The 14750-nt window shown below is 51.6% G+C and overlaps 1 protein-coding gene across 5 annotated transcripts in view; it reads left to right on the plus strand.

The window, feature by feature from the left end:
- Positions 1-14750, plus strand: part of CELF6 (CUGBP Elav-like family member 6) — a 55316-nt gene that overhangs the window by 12580 nt on the left and 27986 nt on the right. For 2 of the 5 annotated variants that reach the window (XM_054168730.1, XM_054168731.1), the window contains exon 1: positions 13954-14062. The exons of the other annotated variants lie outside the window; for them this stretch is intronic. In XM_054168730.1, the coding sequence (XP_054024705.1) occupies positions 13979-14062 (84 nt within the window). In that variant the 5' untranslated portion in view covers positions 13954-13978. Of the gene's footprint in view, positions 1-13953; positions 14063-14750 lie in introns of those variants that run through there. 5 annotated transcript variants of the gene reach the window in all.

The following is a 14750-nucleotide window of genomic DNA, read 5'->3' on the forward strand; positions in this document are numbered from 1 at the left end:
TCACCCTATAGCTGTTGCACACCGTATATCTGTGCTCTCACCCTATACCTATGCACTCACCCTATAGCTGTGCTCTCACCCTATACCTATGCACTCACCCTATAGCTGTGCTCTCACCCTATAGCTGTGCACTCACCCTATAGCTGTGCTCTCACCCTATACCTATGCACTCACCCTATAGCTGTGCACTCACCCTATAGCTGTGCTCTTACTCTATAGCTGTGCACTCACCCTATAGCTGTGCACTCACTCTATAGCTGTGCTCTCACCCTATAGCTGTGCACTCACCCTATAGCTGTGCTCTCACCCTATAGCTGTTGCACACCGGATATCTGTGCTCTCACCCTATACCTATGCTGTCACTCTATAGCTGTGCTCTCAACCCTATAGCTGTGTTCGCCCTACAGCTGTGCTCTCACCCTATAGCTGTACTCCCTACCTATAGCTGTGTTCTCACCCTATAGCTGTGCTCTCACCCTATAGCTGTGCTCTCACCCTATAGCTGTACTCCCTACCTATAGCTGTGCTCTCACTCTATAGCTGTGCTCTCACCCTATAGCTGTGCTCTCACTCTATAGCTGTGTTCTCACCCTATAGCTGTGCTCTCACCCTATAGCTGTGCTCTCACTCTAGAGCTGTACTCCCTACCTATAGCTGTGCTCTCACCCTATAGCTGTGCTCTCACTCTACAGCTGTACTCCCTACCTATAGCTGTGCTCTCACCCTATAGCTGTGCTCGCAACCCTATTGCTGTGCTCTCACTCTATACTGTGCTCTCACCATATAGCTGTGCAGTCACCCTATAGCTGTGCTCCCTCCCTATAGCTGTACTGTCACTCTGTAGCTGTGCACTCAACCTATTGCTGTGCACTCACCCTATAGCTGTACTCTCCACCCTATAGCTTTGCTCACCCTATTGCTGTGCTCACCGTATAGCTGTTCTCTCACTCTATAGCTGTGCACACATACCCTATAGCTGTGCTCTCACCCTATAGCTGTGCTCTCACTCTATAGCTGTGCTCTCACCCTATAGCTGTGCTCTCACCCTATAGCTGTGCTCACCCTATAGCTGTGCTCTCACTCTATATAATGTGCTCACCCTATAGCTGTGCTCTCACTCTATAGCTGTGCGCTCACCCTATAGCTGTGCACTCACCCTATAGCTGTGCTCTCACCCTATGGCTGTTGCACACCGTATATCTGTGCTCTCACCCTATACCTATGAACTCACCCTATAGCTGTGCTCTCACCCTATACCTATGCACTCACCCTATAGCTGTGCACTCACCCTATAGCTGTGCTCTCACTCTATAGCTGTGCACTCACCCTATAGCTGTGCACTCACCCTATAGCTGTGCTCTCACTCTATAGCTGTGCACTCACCCTATAGCTGTGCACTCACCCTATAGCTGTGCTCTCACCCTATACCTATGCACTCACCCTATAGCTGTGCTCTCATCCTATAGCTGTGCTCTCACTCTATAGCTGTGCACTCATACCCTATAGATGTGGAGTCACCCTATGGCTCTGCTCTCACTCTATAGCTGTGCTCTCATTCTATATAATGTGCTCACCCTATAGCTGTGCTCTCACCCTATAGCTGTACTCCCTACCTATAGCTGTGCTCTCACCCTATAGCTGTGCTCTCACTCTACAGCTGTGCTCCCTACCTATAGCTGTGCTCTCACCCTATAGCTGTGCTCTGACTCTACAGCTGTGCTCCCTACCTATAGCTGTGCTCTCACCCTATAGCTGTGCTCTCACTCTACAGCTGTGCTCCCTACCTATAGCTGTGCTCTCACCCTATAGCTGTGCTTGCAACCCTATTGCTGTGCTTACGCTATAACTATGCAGACAACCTGGAGGTGCACTCACCCTATAGCTGTGCACTCACCCTATAGCTGTGCTCTCACTCTATACTGTGCTCTCACCATATAGCTGTGCAGTCACCCTATAGCTGTGCTCCCTCCCTATAGCTGTACTGTCACTCTGTAGCTGTGCACTCAACCTATTGCTGTGCACTCACCCTATAGCTGTACTCTCCACCCTATAACTTTGCTCACCCTATTGCTGTGCTCACCGTATAGCTGTTCTCTCACTCTATAGCTGTGCACACATACCCTATAGCTGTGCTCTCACCCTATAGCTGTGCTCTCACTCTATAGCTGTGCTCTCACCCTATAGCTGTGCTCTCACCCTATAGCTGTGCTCACCCTATAGCTGTGCTCTCACTCTATATAATGTGCTCACCCTGTAGCTGTGCTCTCACTCTATAGCTGTGCGCTCACCCTATAGCTGTGTACTCACCCTATAGCTGTGCTCTCACCCTATGGCTGTTGCACACCGTATATCTGTGCTCTCACCCTATACCTATGAACTCACCCTATAGCTGTGCTCTCACCCTATACCTATGCACTCACCCTATAGCTGTGCACTCACCCTATAGCTGTGCTCTCACTCTATAGCTGTGCACTCACCCTATAGCTGTGCACTCACCCTATAGCTGTGCTCTCACTCTATAGCTGTGCACTCACCCTATAGCTGTGCACTCACCCTATAGCTGTGCTCTCACCCTATACCTATGCACTCACCCTATAGCTGTGCTCTCATCCTATAGCTGTGCTCTCACTCTATAGCTGTGCACTCATACCCTATAGATGTGGAGTCACCCTATGGCTCTGCTCTCACTCTATAGCTGTGCTCTCATTCTATATAATGTGCTCACCCTATAGCTGTGCTCACCCTATAGCTGTGCTCTCACTCTATAGCTGTGCACTCACCCTATAGCTGTGCTCTCATTCTATATAATGTGCTCACCCTATAGCTGTGCTCACCCTATAGCTGTGCTCTCACTCTATATAATGTGCTCACCCTATAGCTGTGCTCTCACCCTATAGCTGTGCTCTCACCCTATAGCTGTGCTCTCACCCTATGGCTGTTGCACACCGTATATCTGTGCTCTCACCCTATACCTATGAACTCACCCTATAGCTGTGCTCTCACCCTATACCTATGCACTCACCCTATAGCTGTGCACTCACCCTATAGCTGTGCTCTCACTCTATAGCTGTGCACTCACCCTATAGCTGTGCACTCACCCTATAGCTGTGCTCTCACTCTATAGCTGTGCACTCACCCTATAGCTGTTGCACACCGTATATCTGTGCTCTCACCCTATACCTATGCACTCACCCTATAGCTGTGCTCTCACCCTATACCTATGCACTCACCCTATAGCTGTGCTCTCACCCTATAGCTGTGCACTCACCCTATAGCTGTGCTCTCACCCTATACCTATGCACTCACCCTATAGCTGTGCACTCACCCTATAGCTGTGCTCTTACTCTATAGCTGTGCACTCACCCTATAGCTGTGCACTCACTCTATAGCTGTGCTCTCACCCTATAGCTGTGCACTCACCCTATAGCTGTGCTCTCACCCTATAGCTGTTGCACACCGGATATCTGTGCTCTCACCCTATACCTATGCTGTCACTCTATAGCTGTGCTCTCAACCCTATAGCTGTGTTCGCCCTACAGCTGTGCTCTCACCCTATAGCTGTACTCCCTACCTATAGCTGTGTTCTCACCCTATAGCTGTGCTCTCACCCTATAGCTGTGCTCTCACCCTATAGCTGTACTCCCTACCTATAGCTGTGCTCTCACCCTATAGCTGTGCTCTCACCCTATAGCTGTACTCCCTACCTATAGCTGTGTTCTCACCCTATAGCTGTGCTCTCACCCTATAGCTGTGCTCTCACCCTATAGCTGTACTCCCTACCTATAGCTGTGTTCTCACCCTATAGCTGTGCTCTCACCCTATAGCTGTGCTCTCACCCTATAGCTGTACTCCCTACCTATAGCTGTGCTCTCACCCTATAGCTGTGCTCTGACTCTACAGCTGTGCTCCCTACCTATAGCTGTGCTCTCACTCTATAGCTGTGCTCTCACCCTATAGCTGTGCTCTCACTCTATAGCTGTGTTCTCACCCTATAGCTGTGCTCTCACCCTATAGCTGTGCTCTCACTCTAGAGCTGTACTCCCTACCTATAGCTGTGCTCTCACCCTATAGCTGTGCTCTCACTCTAGAGCTGTACTCCCTACCTATAGCTGTGCTCTCACCCTATAGCTGTGCTCGCAACCCTATTGCTGTGCTTACGCTATAACTATGCAGACAACCTGGAGGTGCACTCACCCTATAGCTGTGCACTCACCCTATAGCTGTGCACTCACCCTATAGCTGTGCTCTCACTCTATACTGTGCTCTCACCATATACCTATGCACTCACCCTATAGCTGTGCACTCACCCTATAGCTGTGCTCTCACTCTATAGCTGTGCACTCACCCTATAGCTGTGCACTCACCCTATAGCTGTGCTCTCACTCTATAGCTGTGCACTCACCCTATAGCTGTGCACTCACCCTATAGCTGTGCTCTCACCCTATACCTATGCACTCACCCTATAGCTGTGCTCTCATCCTATAGCTGTGCTCTCACTCTATAGCTGTGCACTCATACCCTATAGATGTGGAGTCACCCTATGGCTCTGCTCTCACTCTATAGCTGTGCTCTCATTCTATATAATGTGCTCACCCTATAGCTGTGCTCACCCTATAGCTGTGCTCTCACTCTATAGCTGTGCACTCACCCTATAGCTGTGCTCTCATTCTATATAATGTGCTCACCCTATAGCTGTGCTCACCCTATAGCTGTGCTCTCACTCTATATAATGTGCTCACCCTATAGCTGTGCTCTCACCCTATAGCTGTGCTCTCACCCTATAGCTGTGCTCTCACCCTATGGCTGTTGCACACCGTATATCTGTGCTCTCACCCTATACCTATGAACTCACCCTATAGCTGTGCTCTCACCCTATACCTATGCACTCACCCTATAGCTGTGCACTCACCCTATAGCTGTGCTCTCACTCTATAGCTGTGCACTCACCCTATAGCTGTGCACTCACCCTATAGCTGTGCTCTCACTCTATAGCTACACTCTCACCCTATAGCTGTGCTCACCCTATAGCTGTGCCCTCACCCTATATCTGTGCTCACCCTATAGCTGTGCTCTCACCCTATACCTGTTGCACACCGTATATCTGTGCTCTCACGCTATACCTATGATGTCACTCTATAGCTATGCTCTCACTCTATAGCTGTGCTCTCACCCTATAGCTGTGCTCTCACCCTGTAGCTCTGCACTCACCCTATAGCTGTGCTCTCACTCTATAGCTATGCTCTCACTCTATAGCTGTGCTCTCACCCTATAGCTGTGCTCTCACCCTGTAGCTCTGCACTCACCCTATAGCTGTGCTCTCACTCTATAGCTATGCTCTCACTCTATAGCTGTGCTCTCACCCTATAGCTGTGCTCTCATCCTATAGCTGTGCTCTCACCCTATAGCTGTGCACTCAGTCTACAGCTGTTCTTACCCTATAGCTGTGCTCTCAACCTGTAGGAGCACTAACCCTATAGCTGTGCTCTCACCCTATAGCTGTGCTCTCATCCTATAGCTATGCTCTCACCCTATAGCTGTGCACTCAGTCTACAGCTGTTCTTACCCTATAGCTGTGCTCTCAACCTGTAGGAGCACTAACCCTATAGCTGTGCACTCACCCTATAGCTCTTGCACACTCTATAGCTGTGCTCTCACCCTATAGCTGTTGCACACCGTATATCTGTGCTCTCACCCTATACCTATGCTGTCACTCTATAGCTGTGCTCTCAACCCTATAGCTGTGTTCGCCCTACAGCTGTGCTCTCACCCTATAGCTGTACTCCCTACCTATAGCTGTGCTCTCACCCTATAGCTGTGCTCTCACTCTAGAGCTGTACTCCCTACCTATAGCTGTGCTCTCACCCTATAGCTGTGCTCTCACTCTATACTGTGCTCTCACCATATAGCTGTGCAGTCACCCTATAGCTGTGCTCCCTCCCTATAGCTGTACTGTCACTCTGTAGCTGTGCACTCAACCTATTGCTGTGCACTCACCCTATAGCTGTACTCTCCACCCTATAGCTTTGCTCACCGTATTGCTGTGCTCACCCTATAGCTGTGCTCTCACTCTATAGCTGTGCTCTCACCCTATAGCTGTGCACTCACCCTATAGCTGTGCTCTCACCCTATAGCTGTGCTCACCCTATAGCTGTGCTCTCACTCTATATAATGTGCTCACCCTATAGCTGTGCTCTCACTCTATAGCTGTGCACTCACCCTATAGCTGTGCTCTCATCCTATAGCTGTGTTCTCACTCTATAGCTGTGTACTGATACCCTATAGCTGTGCACTCACCCTATGGCTGTGCTCTCACTCTATGGCTGTGCTCTCACCCTATTGCTGTGCTCTCACCCTATAGCTGTGCTCTCATCCTATAGCTGTGCTCTCACTCTATAGCTGTGCACTCATACCCTATAGCTGTGGAGTCACCCTATGGCTCTGCTCTCACTCTATAGCTGTGCTCTCACTCTATATAATGTGCTCACCCTATAGCTGTGCTCTCACCCTATAGCTGTGCACTCACCCTATAGCTGTGCTCACCCTATAGCTGTGCTCTCACTCTATATAATGTGCTCACCCTATAGCTGTGCTCTCACTCTATAGCTGTGCTCTCACCCTATAGCTGTGCTCTCACTCTATAGCTGTGCACTCACTCTATAGCTGTGCACTCACCCTATAGCTGTTGCACACCGTATATCTGTGCTCTCACCCTATACCTATGCACTCACCCTATAGCTGTGCTCTCACTCTATACCTATGCACTCACCCTATAGCTGTGCTCTCACCCTATAGCTGTGCACTCACCCTATACCTATGCAGTCACCCTAGAGCTGTGCTCTCACCCTATAGCTGTGCTCTCACCCTATAGCTGTGCACTCACCCTATAGCTGTGCTCTCACCCTATACCTATGCACTCACCCTATAGCTGTGCACTCAGTCTACAGCTGTGCTCTCACCCTATAGCTGTGCACTCACCCTATAGCTGTACTCTCACTCTATAGCTATGCTCTCACCCTATAGCTGTGCTCACCCTATAGCTGTGCCCTCACCCTATAGCTGTGCTCACCCTATAGCTGTGCTCTCACCCTATACCTGTTGCACACCGTATATCTGTGCTCTCACCCTATACCTATGATGTCACTCTATAGCTGTGCTCTCACTCTATAGCTGTGCTCTCACCCTATAGCTGTGCTCTCTTCCTATAGCTATGCTCTCACCCTATAGCTGTGCACTCAGTCTACAGCTGTTCTTACGCTATAGCTGTGCTCTCAACCTGTAGGTGCACTCACCCTATAGCTGTGCACTCACCCTATAGCTCTTACACACTCAACAGCTGTGCTCTCACCCTATAGCTGTTGCACACCGTATATCTGTGCTCTCACCCTATACCTATGCTGTCACTCTATAGCTGTGCTCTCAACCCTATAGCTGTGTTCGCCCTACAGCTGTGCTCTCACCCTACAGCTGTACTCCCTACCTATAGCTGTGTTCTCACCCTATAGCTGTGCTCTCACTCTAGAGCTGTACTCCCTACCTATAGCTGTGCTCTCACCCTATAGCTGTACTGTCCACCCTATAGCTTTGCTCAGCCTATATCTCTGCTCACCCTATAGCTCTGCTCTCACTCTATAGCTGTGCTCCCAACCATATAGCTGTGCTCACCCTATAGCTGTGCTCACCCTGTAGCTGTGCACTGACTCTGTAGATGTGCTCTCACCCTATAGCTGTGCTCTCACCCTATAGCTGTGCACTCACTCTATAGCTGTGCTATCACCCTATAGCTGTGCTCTCACCCTATAGCTGTGCACTCACTCTATAGCTGTGCTATCACCCTATAGCTGTGCTCTCACTCTATAGCTGTGCTCTCACTCTATAGCTGAGCTCTCAACCCTATACCTGAGCTCTCAACCCTATAGCTGTGCACTCACCCTATGGCTGTGCTCTCACTCTATGGCTGTGCTCTCAGCCTATAGCTGTGCTCTCACCCTATAGCTGTGCTCTCATCCTATAGCTGTGCTCTCACTCTATATAATGTGCTCACCCTATAGCTGTGCTCTCACCCTATAGCTGTGCTCTCACTCTATAGCTATACTCCCTACCTATAGCTGTGCTCTCACCCTATAGCTGTGCTCTCACTCTATAGCTGTACTCCCTACCTATAGCTGTGCACTCACCCTATAGCTGTGCACTCACCCTATAGCTGTGCTCTCACTCTATAGATGTACTCCCTACCTATAGCTGTGCTCTCACCCTATAGCTGTGCTCTCACTCTAGAGCTGTACTCCCTACCTATAGCTGTGCTCTCACCCTATAGCTGTGCTCGCAACCCTATTGCAGTGCTTACGCTATAACTATGCAGACAACCTGGAGGTGCACTCACCCTATAGCTGTGCACTCACCCTATAGCTGTGCACTCACCCTATAGCTGTGCTCTCACTCTATACTGTGCTCTCACCATATAGCTGTGCAGTCACCCTATAGCTGTGCTCCCTCCCTATAGCTGTACTGTCACTCTGTAGCTGTGCACTCAACCTATTGCTGTGCACTCACCCTATAGCTGTACTCTCCACCCTATAGCTTTGCTCACCCTATTGCTGTGCTCACCCTATAGCTGTGCTCTCACTCTATGGCTGTGCTCTCACCCTATAGCTGTGCTCTCACCCTATAGCTGTGCTCTCTTCCTATAGCTATGCTCTCACCCTGTAGCTGTGCACTCAGTCTACAGCTGTTCTTACCCTATAGCTGTGCTCTCAACCTGTAGGAGCACTAACCCTATAGCTGTGCACTCACCCTATAGCTCTTGCACACTCTATAGCTGTGCACTCACCCTATAGCTGTGCTCTCACCCTATAGCTGTTGCACACCGTATATCTGTGCTCTCACCCTATACCTATGCTGTCACTCTATACCTGTGCTCTCAACCCTATAGCTGTGTTCGCCCTACAGATGTGCTCTCACCCTACAGCTGTACTGTCCACCCTATAGCTTTGCTCAGCCTATATCTCTGCTCACCCTATAGCTGTGCACTCACTCTATAGCTGTGCTATCACCCTATAGCTGTGCTCTCACCCTATAGCTGTGCACTCACTCTATAGCTGTGCTCTCACCCTATAGCTGAGCTCTCACCCTATAGCTGTGCTCTCACTCTATAGCTGTACTCCCTACCTATAGCTGTGTTCTCACCCTATAGCTGTGCTCTCACCCTATAGCTGTGCTCTCACTCTAGAGCTGTACTCCCTACCTATAGCTGTGCTCTCACCCTATAGCTGTGCACTCACCCTATAGCTGTGCTCTCACTCTATACTGTGCTCTCACCATATAGCTGTGCAGTCACCCTATAGCTGTGCTCCCTCCCTATAGCTGTACTGTCACTCTGTAGCTGTGCACTCAACCTATTGCTGTGCACTCACCCTATAGCTGTACTCTCCACCCTATAGCTTTGCTCACCCTATTGCTGTGCTCACCCTATAGCTGTTCTCTCACTCTATACCTGTGCTCTCACCCTATAGCTGTGCTCTCACCCTGTAGCTCTGCACTCACCCTATAGCTGTGCTCTCACTCTATAGCTGTGCTCTCACCCTATAGCTGTGCTCTCACTCTATAGCTGTTCACTCACCCTATAGCTGTGCACTCACCCTATAGCTGTGCTCTCACTCTATAGCTGTGCTCTCACCCTATAGCTGTGCTCTCATCCTATAGCTGTGCTCTCACTCTATAGCTGTGCACTCATACCCTATAGTTGTGCACTCACCCTATGGCTGTGCTCTCACTCTATGGCTGTGCTCTCACCCTATAGCTGTGCTCTCATCCTATAGCTATGCTCTCACCCTATAGCTGTGCACTCAGTCTACAGCTGTGCTCTCACCCTATAGCTGTGCTTTCACTCTATAGCTGTGCTCTCACCCTATAGCTATGCTCTCACTCTGTGGCTGTGCTCTCACCCTATAGCTCTGCACTCACTCTATAGCTGTGCTCTCACTCTATAGCTGTGCACTCACCCTATAGCTGTGCTCTCAACCATATAGCTGTGCTCACCCTATAGCTGTGCTCACCCTATAGCTGTGCTCTCACCCTATAGCTGTGCTCTCACTCTATAGCTGTGCTCTCACCCTATAGCTGTGCACTCACCCTATAGCTGTGCTCTCACCCTATAGCTGTGCTCTTACCCTATAGCTCTGCACTCACTCTATAGCTGTGCACTCACCCTATAGCTGTGCTCTCACTCTATAGCTGTGCTCTCACCCTATAGCTGTGCTCTCACTCTATAGCTGTACTCTCATCCTATAGCTGTGCTCTCAGTCTATAGCTGTGCACTCATACCCTATAACTGTGCTCTCACCCTATAGCTGTGCACTCACCCTATAGCTGTGCACTCACCCTGTAGCTGTGCACTCACCCTATAGCTGTGCTCTCACCTATAGCTGTGCACTCACCCAGTAGCTGTGCTCTCACTCTATAGCTGGGCACTCCACCCTATAGCTTTGCTCTCACCCTACAGCTGTACTCTCCAGCCTATGGCTTTGCTCACCCTATAGCTGTGCTCTTACCCTATAGCTGTGCTCTCATCCTATAGCTGTGCTCTCACCCTATAGCTGTGCACTCAGTCTATAACTGTTCTTACCCCATAGCTGTGCTCTCAACCTGTAGGTGTGCTCACCCTATAGCTGTGCACTCACCCTATAGCTCTTGCACACTCTATCGCTGTGCTCTCACCTTATAGCTGTTGTACACCGGATATCTGTGATCACACCCTATACCTATGCACTCACCCTATAGCTGTGCCCTCACCCTATAGCTGTGCACTCACCCTATAGCTGTGCCCTCACCCTATAGCTGTGCTCTCACCCTAGAGCTGTGCTCTCACTCTATAGCTGTGCTCTCAACCCTATAGCTCTGCTCTCACTCTATAGTTGTGCTCTCAGCCCTATAGCTCTGCACGCCCTGTAGCTTTGCTCTCACCCTATAGCTGTGCTCACCCTAGAGCTGTGCACTCACCCTATAGCTGTGCCCTCACCCTATAGCTGTGCTCTCACTCTATAGCTGTGCTCTCAACCCTATAGCTGTGCTCACAACCCTACAGCTGTGCTCACCCTATAGCTGAGCTCTCAACCCTATAGCTGTGCTCACCCTATAGCTGTGCTCTCAACCCTATAGCTGTTCCCTCAACCCTATAGCTGTTCCCTCACCCTATAGCCATGCTCTCACCCTAAGCTGTGCTCTCCACCCTATAGCTGTGCTCTCACCCTATAGCTGTGCTCTCACTCTATAGCTCTGCTCACCCTTTAGCTATGCTCTCACCCTATAGCTGTGCACTCACCCTATAGCTGTGTTCTCACCCTATAGCTGTGCACTCACCCTATAGCTGTGTTCTCACCCTATAGCTGTGCACTCACCCTGTAGCTATGCTCTCACCCTATAGCTGTGCCCTCACCCTATAGCTGTGCACTCACTCTATAGCTGTGTTCTCACCCTATAGCTGTGCACTCACCCTATAGCTGTGTTCTCACCCTATAGCTGTGCACTCACCCTATAGCTGTGCACTCACCCTATAGCTATGCTCTCACCCTATAGCTGTGCTCTCACCCTATAGCTGTGCCCTCACTCTATAGCTGTGCTCTCACTCTATAGCTGTGCTCTCACTCTATATCTGTGCACTCACCCTATAGCTGTGCTCTCACCCTATAGCTGTGCCCTCACCCTATAGCTGTGCTCTCACCCTATAGCTGTGCACTCACCCTATAGCTGTGCTCTCACCCTATAGCTCTGCCCTCACTCTATAGCTGTGCTCTCACCCTATAGCTGTGCTCTCACTCTATATCTGTGCTCTCACCCTATAGCTGTGCTCTCACCCTATAGCTGTGCCCTCACTCTATAGCTGTGCTCTCACCCTATAGCTGTGCTCTCACTCTATATCTGTGCCCTCACCCTATAGCTGTGCTCTCACCCTATAGCTGTGCTCTCACTCTATATCTGTGCAGTCACCCTATAGCTGTGCTCTCACCCTATAGCTGTGCTCTCACTCTATATCTGTGCACTCACCCTATAGCTGTGCTCTCACCCTATAGCTGTGCTCTCACTCTATATCTGTGCACTCACCCTATAGCTGTGCTCTCACCCTATAGCTGTGCTCTCACTCTATATCTGTGCAGTCACCCTATAGCTGTGCTCTCACCCTATAGCTGTGCACTCACCCTATAGCTGTGCTCTCACTCTATAGCTGTGCTCTCATCCTATAGCTATGCTCTCACCCTATCGCTGTGGTCGCCCTATAGCTATGCTCTCACCCTATCGCTGTGCTCACCCTATAGCTGTGCCCTCATCCTATAGCTGTGCTCACCCTATAGCTGTGCACTCACCCTATAGCTATGCTCTCACCCTGTAGCTGTGCTCTCACTCTATAGCTGTGCTCTCACCCTATAGCTATGCTCTCACCCTATCGCTGTGCTCACCCTATAGCTGTGCCCTCACCCTATAGCTGTGCTCACCCTATAGCTATGCTCTCACCCTGTAGCTGTGCTCACCCTATAGCTGTGCCCTCACCCTATAGCTGTGCTCACCCTATAGCTATGCTCTCACCCTATAGCTTTGCTCAACCTATAGCTGTGCCCTCACCCTATAGCTGTGCTCACCCTATAGCTATGCTCTCACCCTATCGCTGTGCTCACTCTATAGCTGTGCTCTCACCCTATCGCTGTGCTCAACCTATAGCTGTGCTCTCACCCTATAGCTGTGCTCAACCTATAGCCATGCTCTCACCCTATAGCTGTGCCCTCACTATAGCTGTGCTCTCACCCTATAGCTGTGCTCTCACTCTATAGCTCTGCTCACCCTTTAGCTATACTCTCACCCTAAGCTGTGCTCTCCACCCTATAGCTGTGCTCTCACTCTATAGCTGTGCTCTCACCCTATAGCTGTGCTCTCACTCTATAGCTGTGCACTCACCCTATATCTGTGCACTCACCCTATAGCTGTGCTCTCACCCTATAGCTGTGCCCTCACCCTATAGCTGTGCTCTCACCCTATAGCTGTGCACTCACCCTATAGCTGTGCTCTCACCCTATAGCTGTGCCCTCACTCTATAGCTGTGCTCTCACCCTATAGCTGTGCTCTCACTCTATATCTGTGCACTCACCCTATAGCTGTGCTCTCACCCTATAGCTGTGCTCTCACTCTATATCTGTGCACTCACCCTATAGCTGTGCTCTCACCCTATAGCTGTGCTCTCACTCTATAGCTGTGCTCTCACACTATAGCTGTGCTCTCACCCTATAGCTGTGCTCTCACTCTATAGCTGTGCTCTCACCCTATAGCTATGCTCTCACCCTATTGCTGTGGTCGCCCTATAGCTGTGCCCTCACCCTATAGCTGTGCCCTCACCCTATAGCTGTGCTCACCCTATAGCTATGCTCTCACCCTATAGCTGTGCTCACCCTATAGCTGTGCCCTCACCCTATAGCTGTGCTCACCCTATAGCTATGCTCTCACCCTATAGCTGTGCTCAACCTATAGCTGTGCTCTCACCCTATAGCTCTTGTCCCCCTATGTCTCTTCTCCCCCTCTGTCTGTGCTTTCAGCCCCTCCGCTGCGCCCTGCCCTGGAGCTGTCTCTCCCTGGCAGTGTGCATCCCCATGCCCCTGCATGCCCTCTGCGCTGTGCCCCCAGCCCCGTGCTCCCCGACCCCGGCCCATGCCCCGCCCCCCTGCTCGGGTGGGCGTGTCTCCTGCACATCTCCTCCGCCCGGCTCGCTTCGGCTCGCCTCGGCTCGCCTCGGCTCGGCTCGGCCCGGCTCGGCTCGGCTCGGCCCGGCTCGTCGGGACTGCTGCCGCCCCTCCCCGCGCTCCGCCTCCCGCGCGCCGCTGCGCGAGCCGAGCCGAAAGCGGGCCGGACCGAGCCGAGCCGAGCCGCCTCGGGTGGAGCCGTGTAGGGCCGGCCTGAAGCGAGGCGAGCCGAGCCGAGCCGAGCCGGGCCGGGTCGGGCCATGCAGCTGCCGCAGGTGCCGGCTCCCGGGCCGCGGCCGCCCGTGCTGTGGGTGCCCAGCGGGTCCAAGATCCTCTGCATCGAGGTAGGGCCCCGCCTTTGTCTGCCGCCGGCTCGGCTCGGCTCGCCTCGGCTGGGCTCGGCTCGGGCAGGGAGTCTCGGCGTGCGCGGGGGCATCCGCACCCCCAGGGGTGATGGGGGTGGGGAGCTCTTCCCGGGGATGTGTGCACCCAGGGATGCTGGGGGTGAGGAGAGCGCATCTGCTGCCAGGGGTCGGGGGGTTCGGTGGTCAGGGTGTATCTGAACCTGGGGATGGGGGTGTTGGTGGTCGGGGTGTCTCTGAACCTAGTGGTGGGGGTGTTGGTGGTCAGGGTGTCTCTGAACCTGGGGATGGGGACAGTGTTGGTGGTCAGGGTGTACTGAATCTAGCGATGCCGGTGTTGGTCACCAGGGTATATCTTGAAGTAGGGATGGGGGTCCTGGTCATCAGGATGTATTTGCTTCCAGGGCCAGGGGGTGGTTAGTGAACAGGGTGCATCTGAACATAGAGATGGGGGTGTGGGTGAGGAGGGTGTACCTGCTCCCAGGGATGGGGGTGTGTGGATGTGGGTGTTGGTGAGGAGGGTGTACCTGCTCCCAGCGGTGGGGATGAGGGGCTGTTGGTGATGAGAGTGTATCTGCTCACAAGAATGGGGGGAGGGTGCTGGAGGGAGGGTGGTTTTGCACCCATGAATGGGGAGGTGTTGGTGAGGAGGATGTTTTTACACCCATGA

Source organism: Dryobates pubescens, chromosome 17, assembly GCF_014839835.1.
Source record: "Dryobates pubescens isolate bDryPub1 chromosome 17, bDryPub1.pri, whole genome shotgun sequence".
In the NCBI taxonomy this organism is placed as follows: domain Eukaryota; kingdom Metazoa; phylum Chordata; class Aves; order Piciformes; family Picidae; genus Dryobates; species Dryobates pubescens.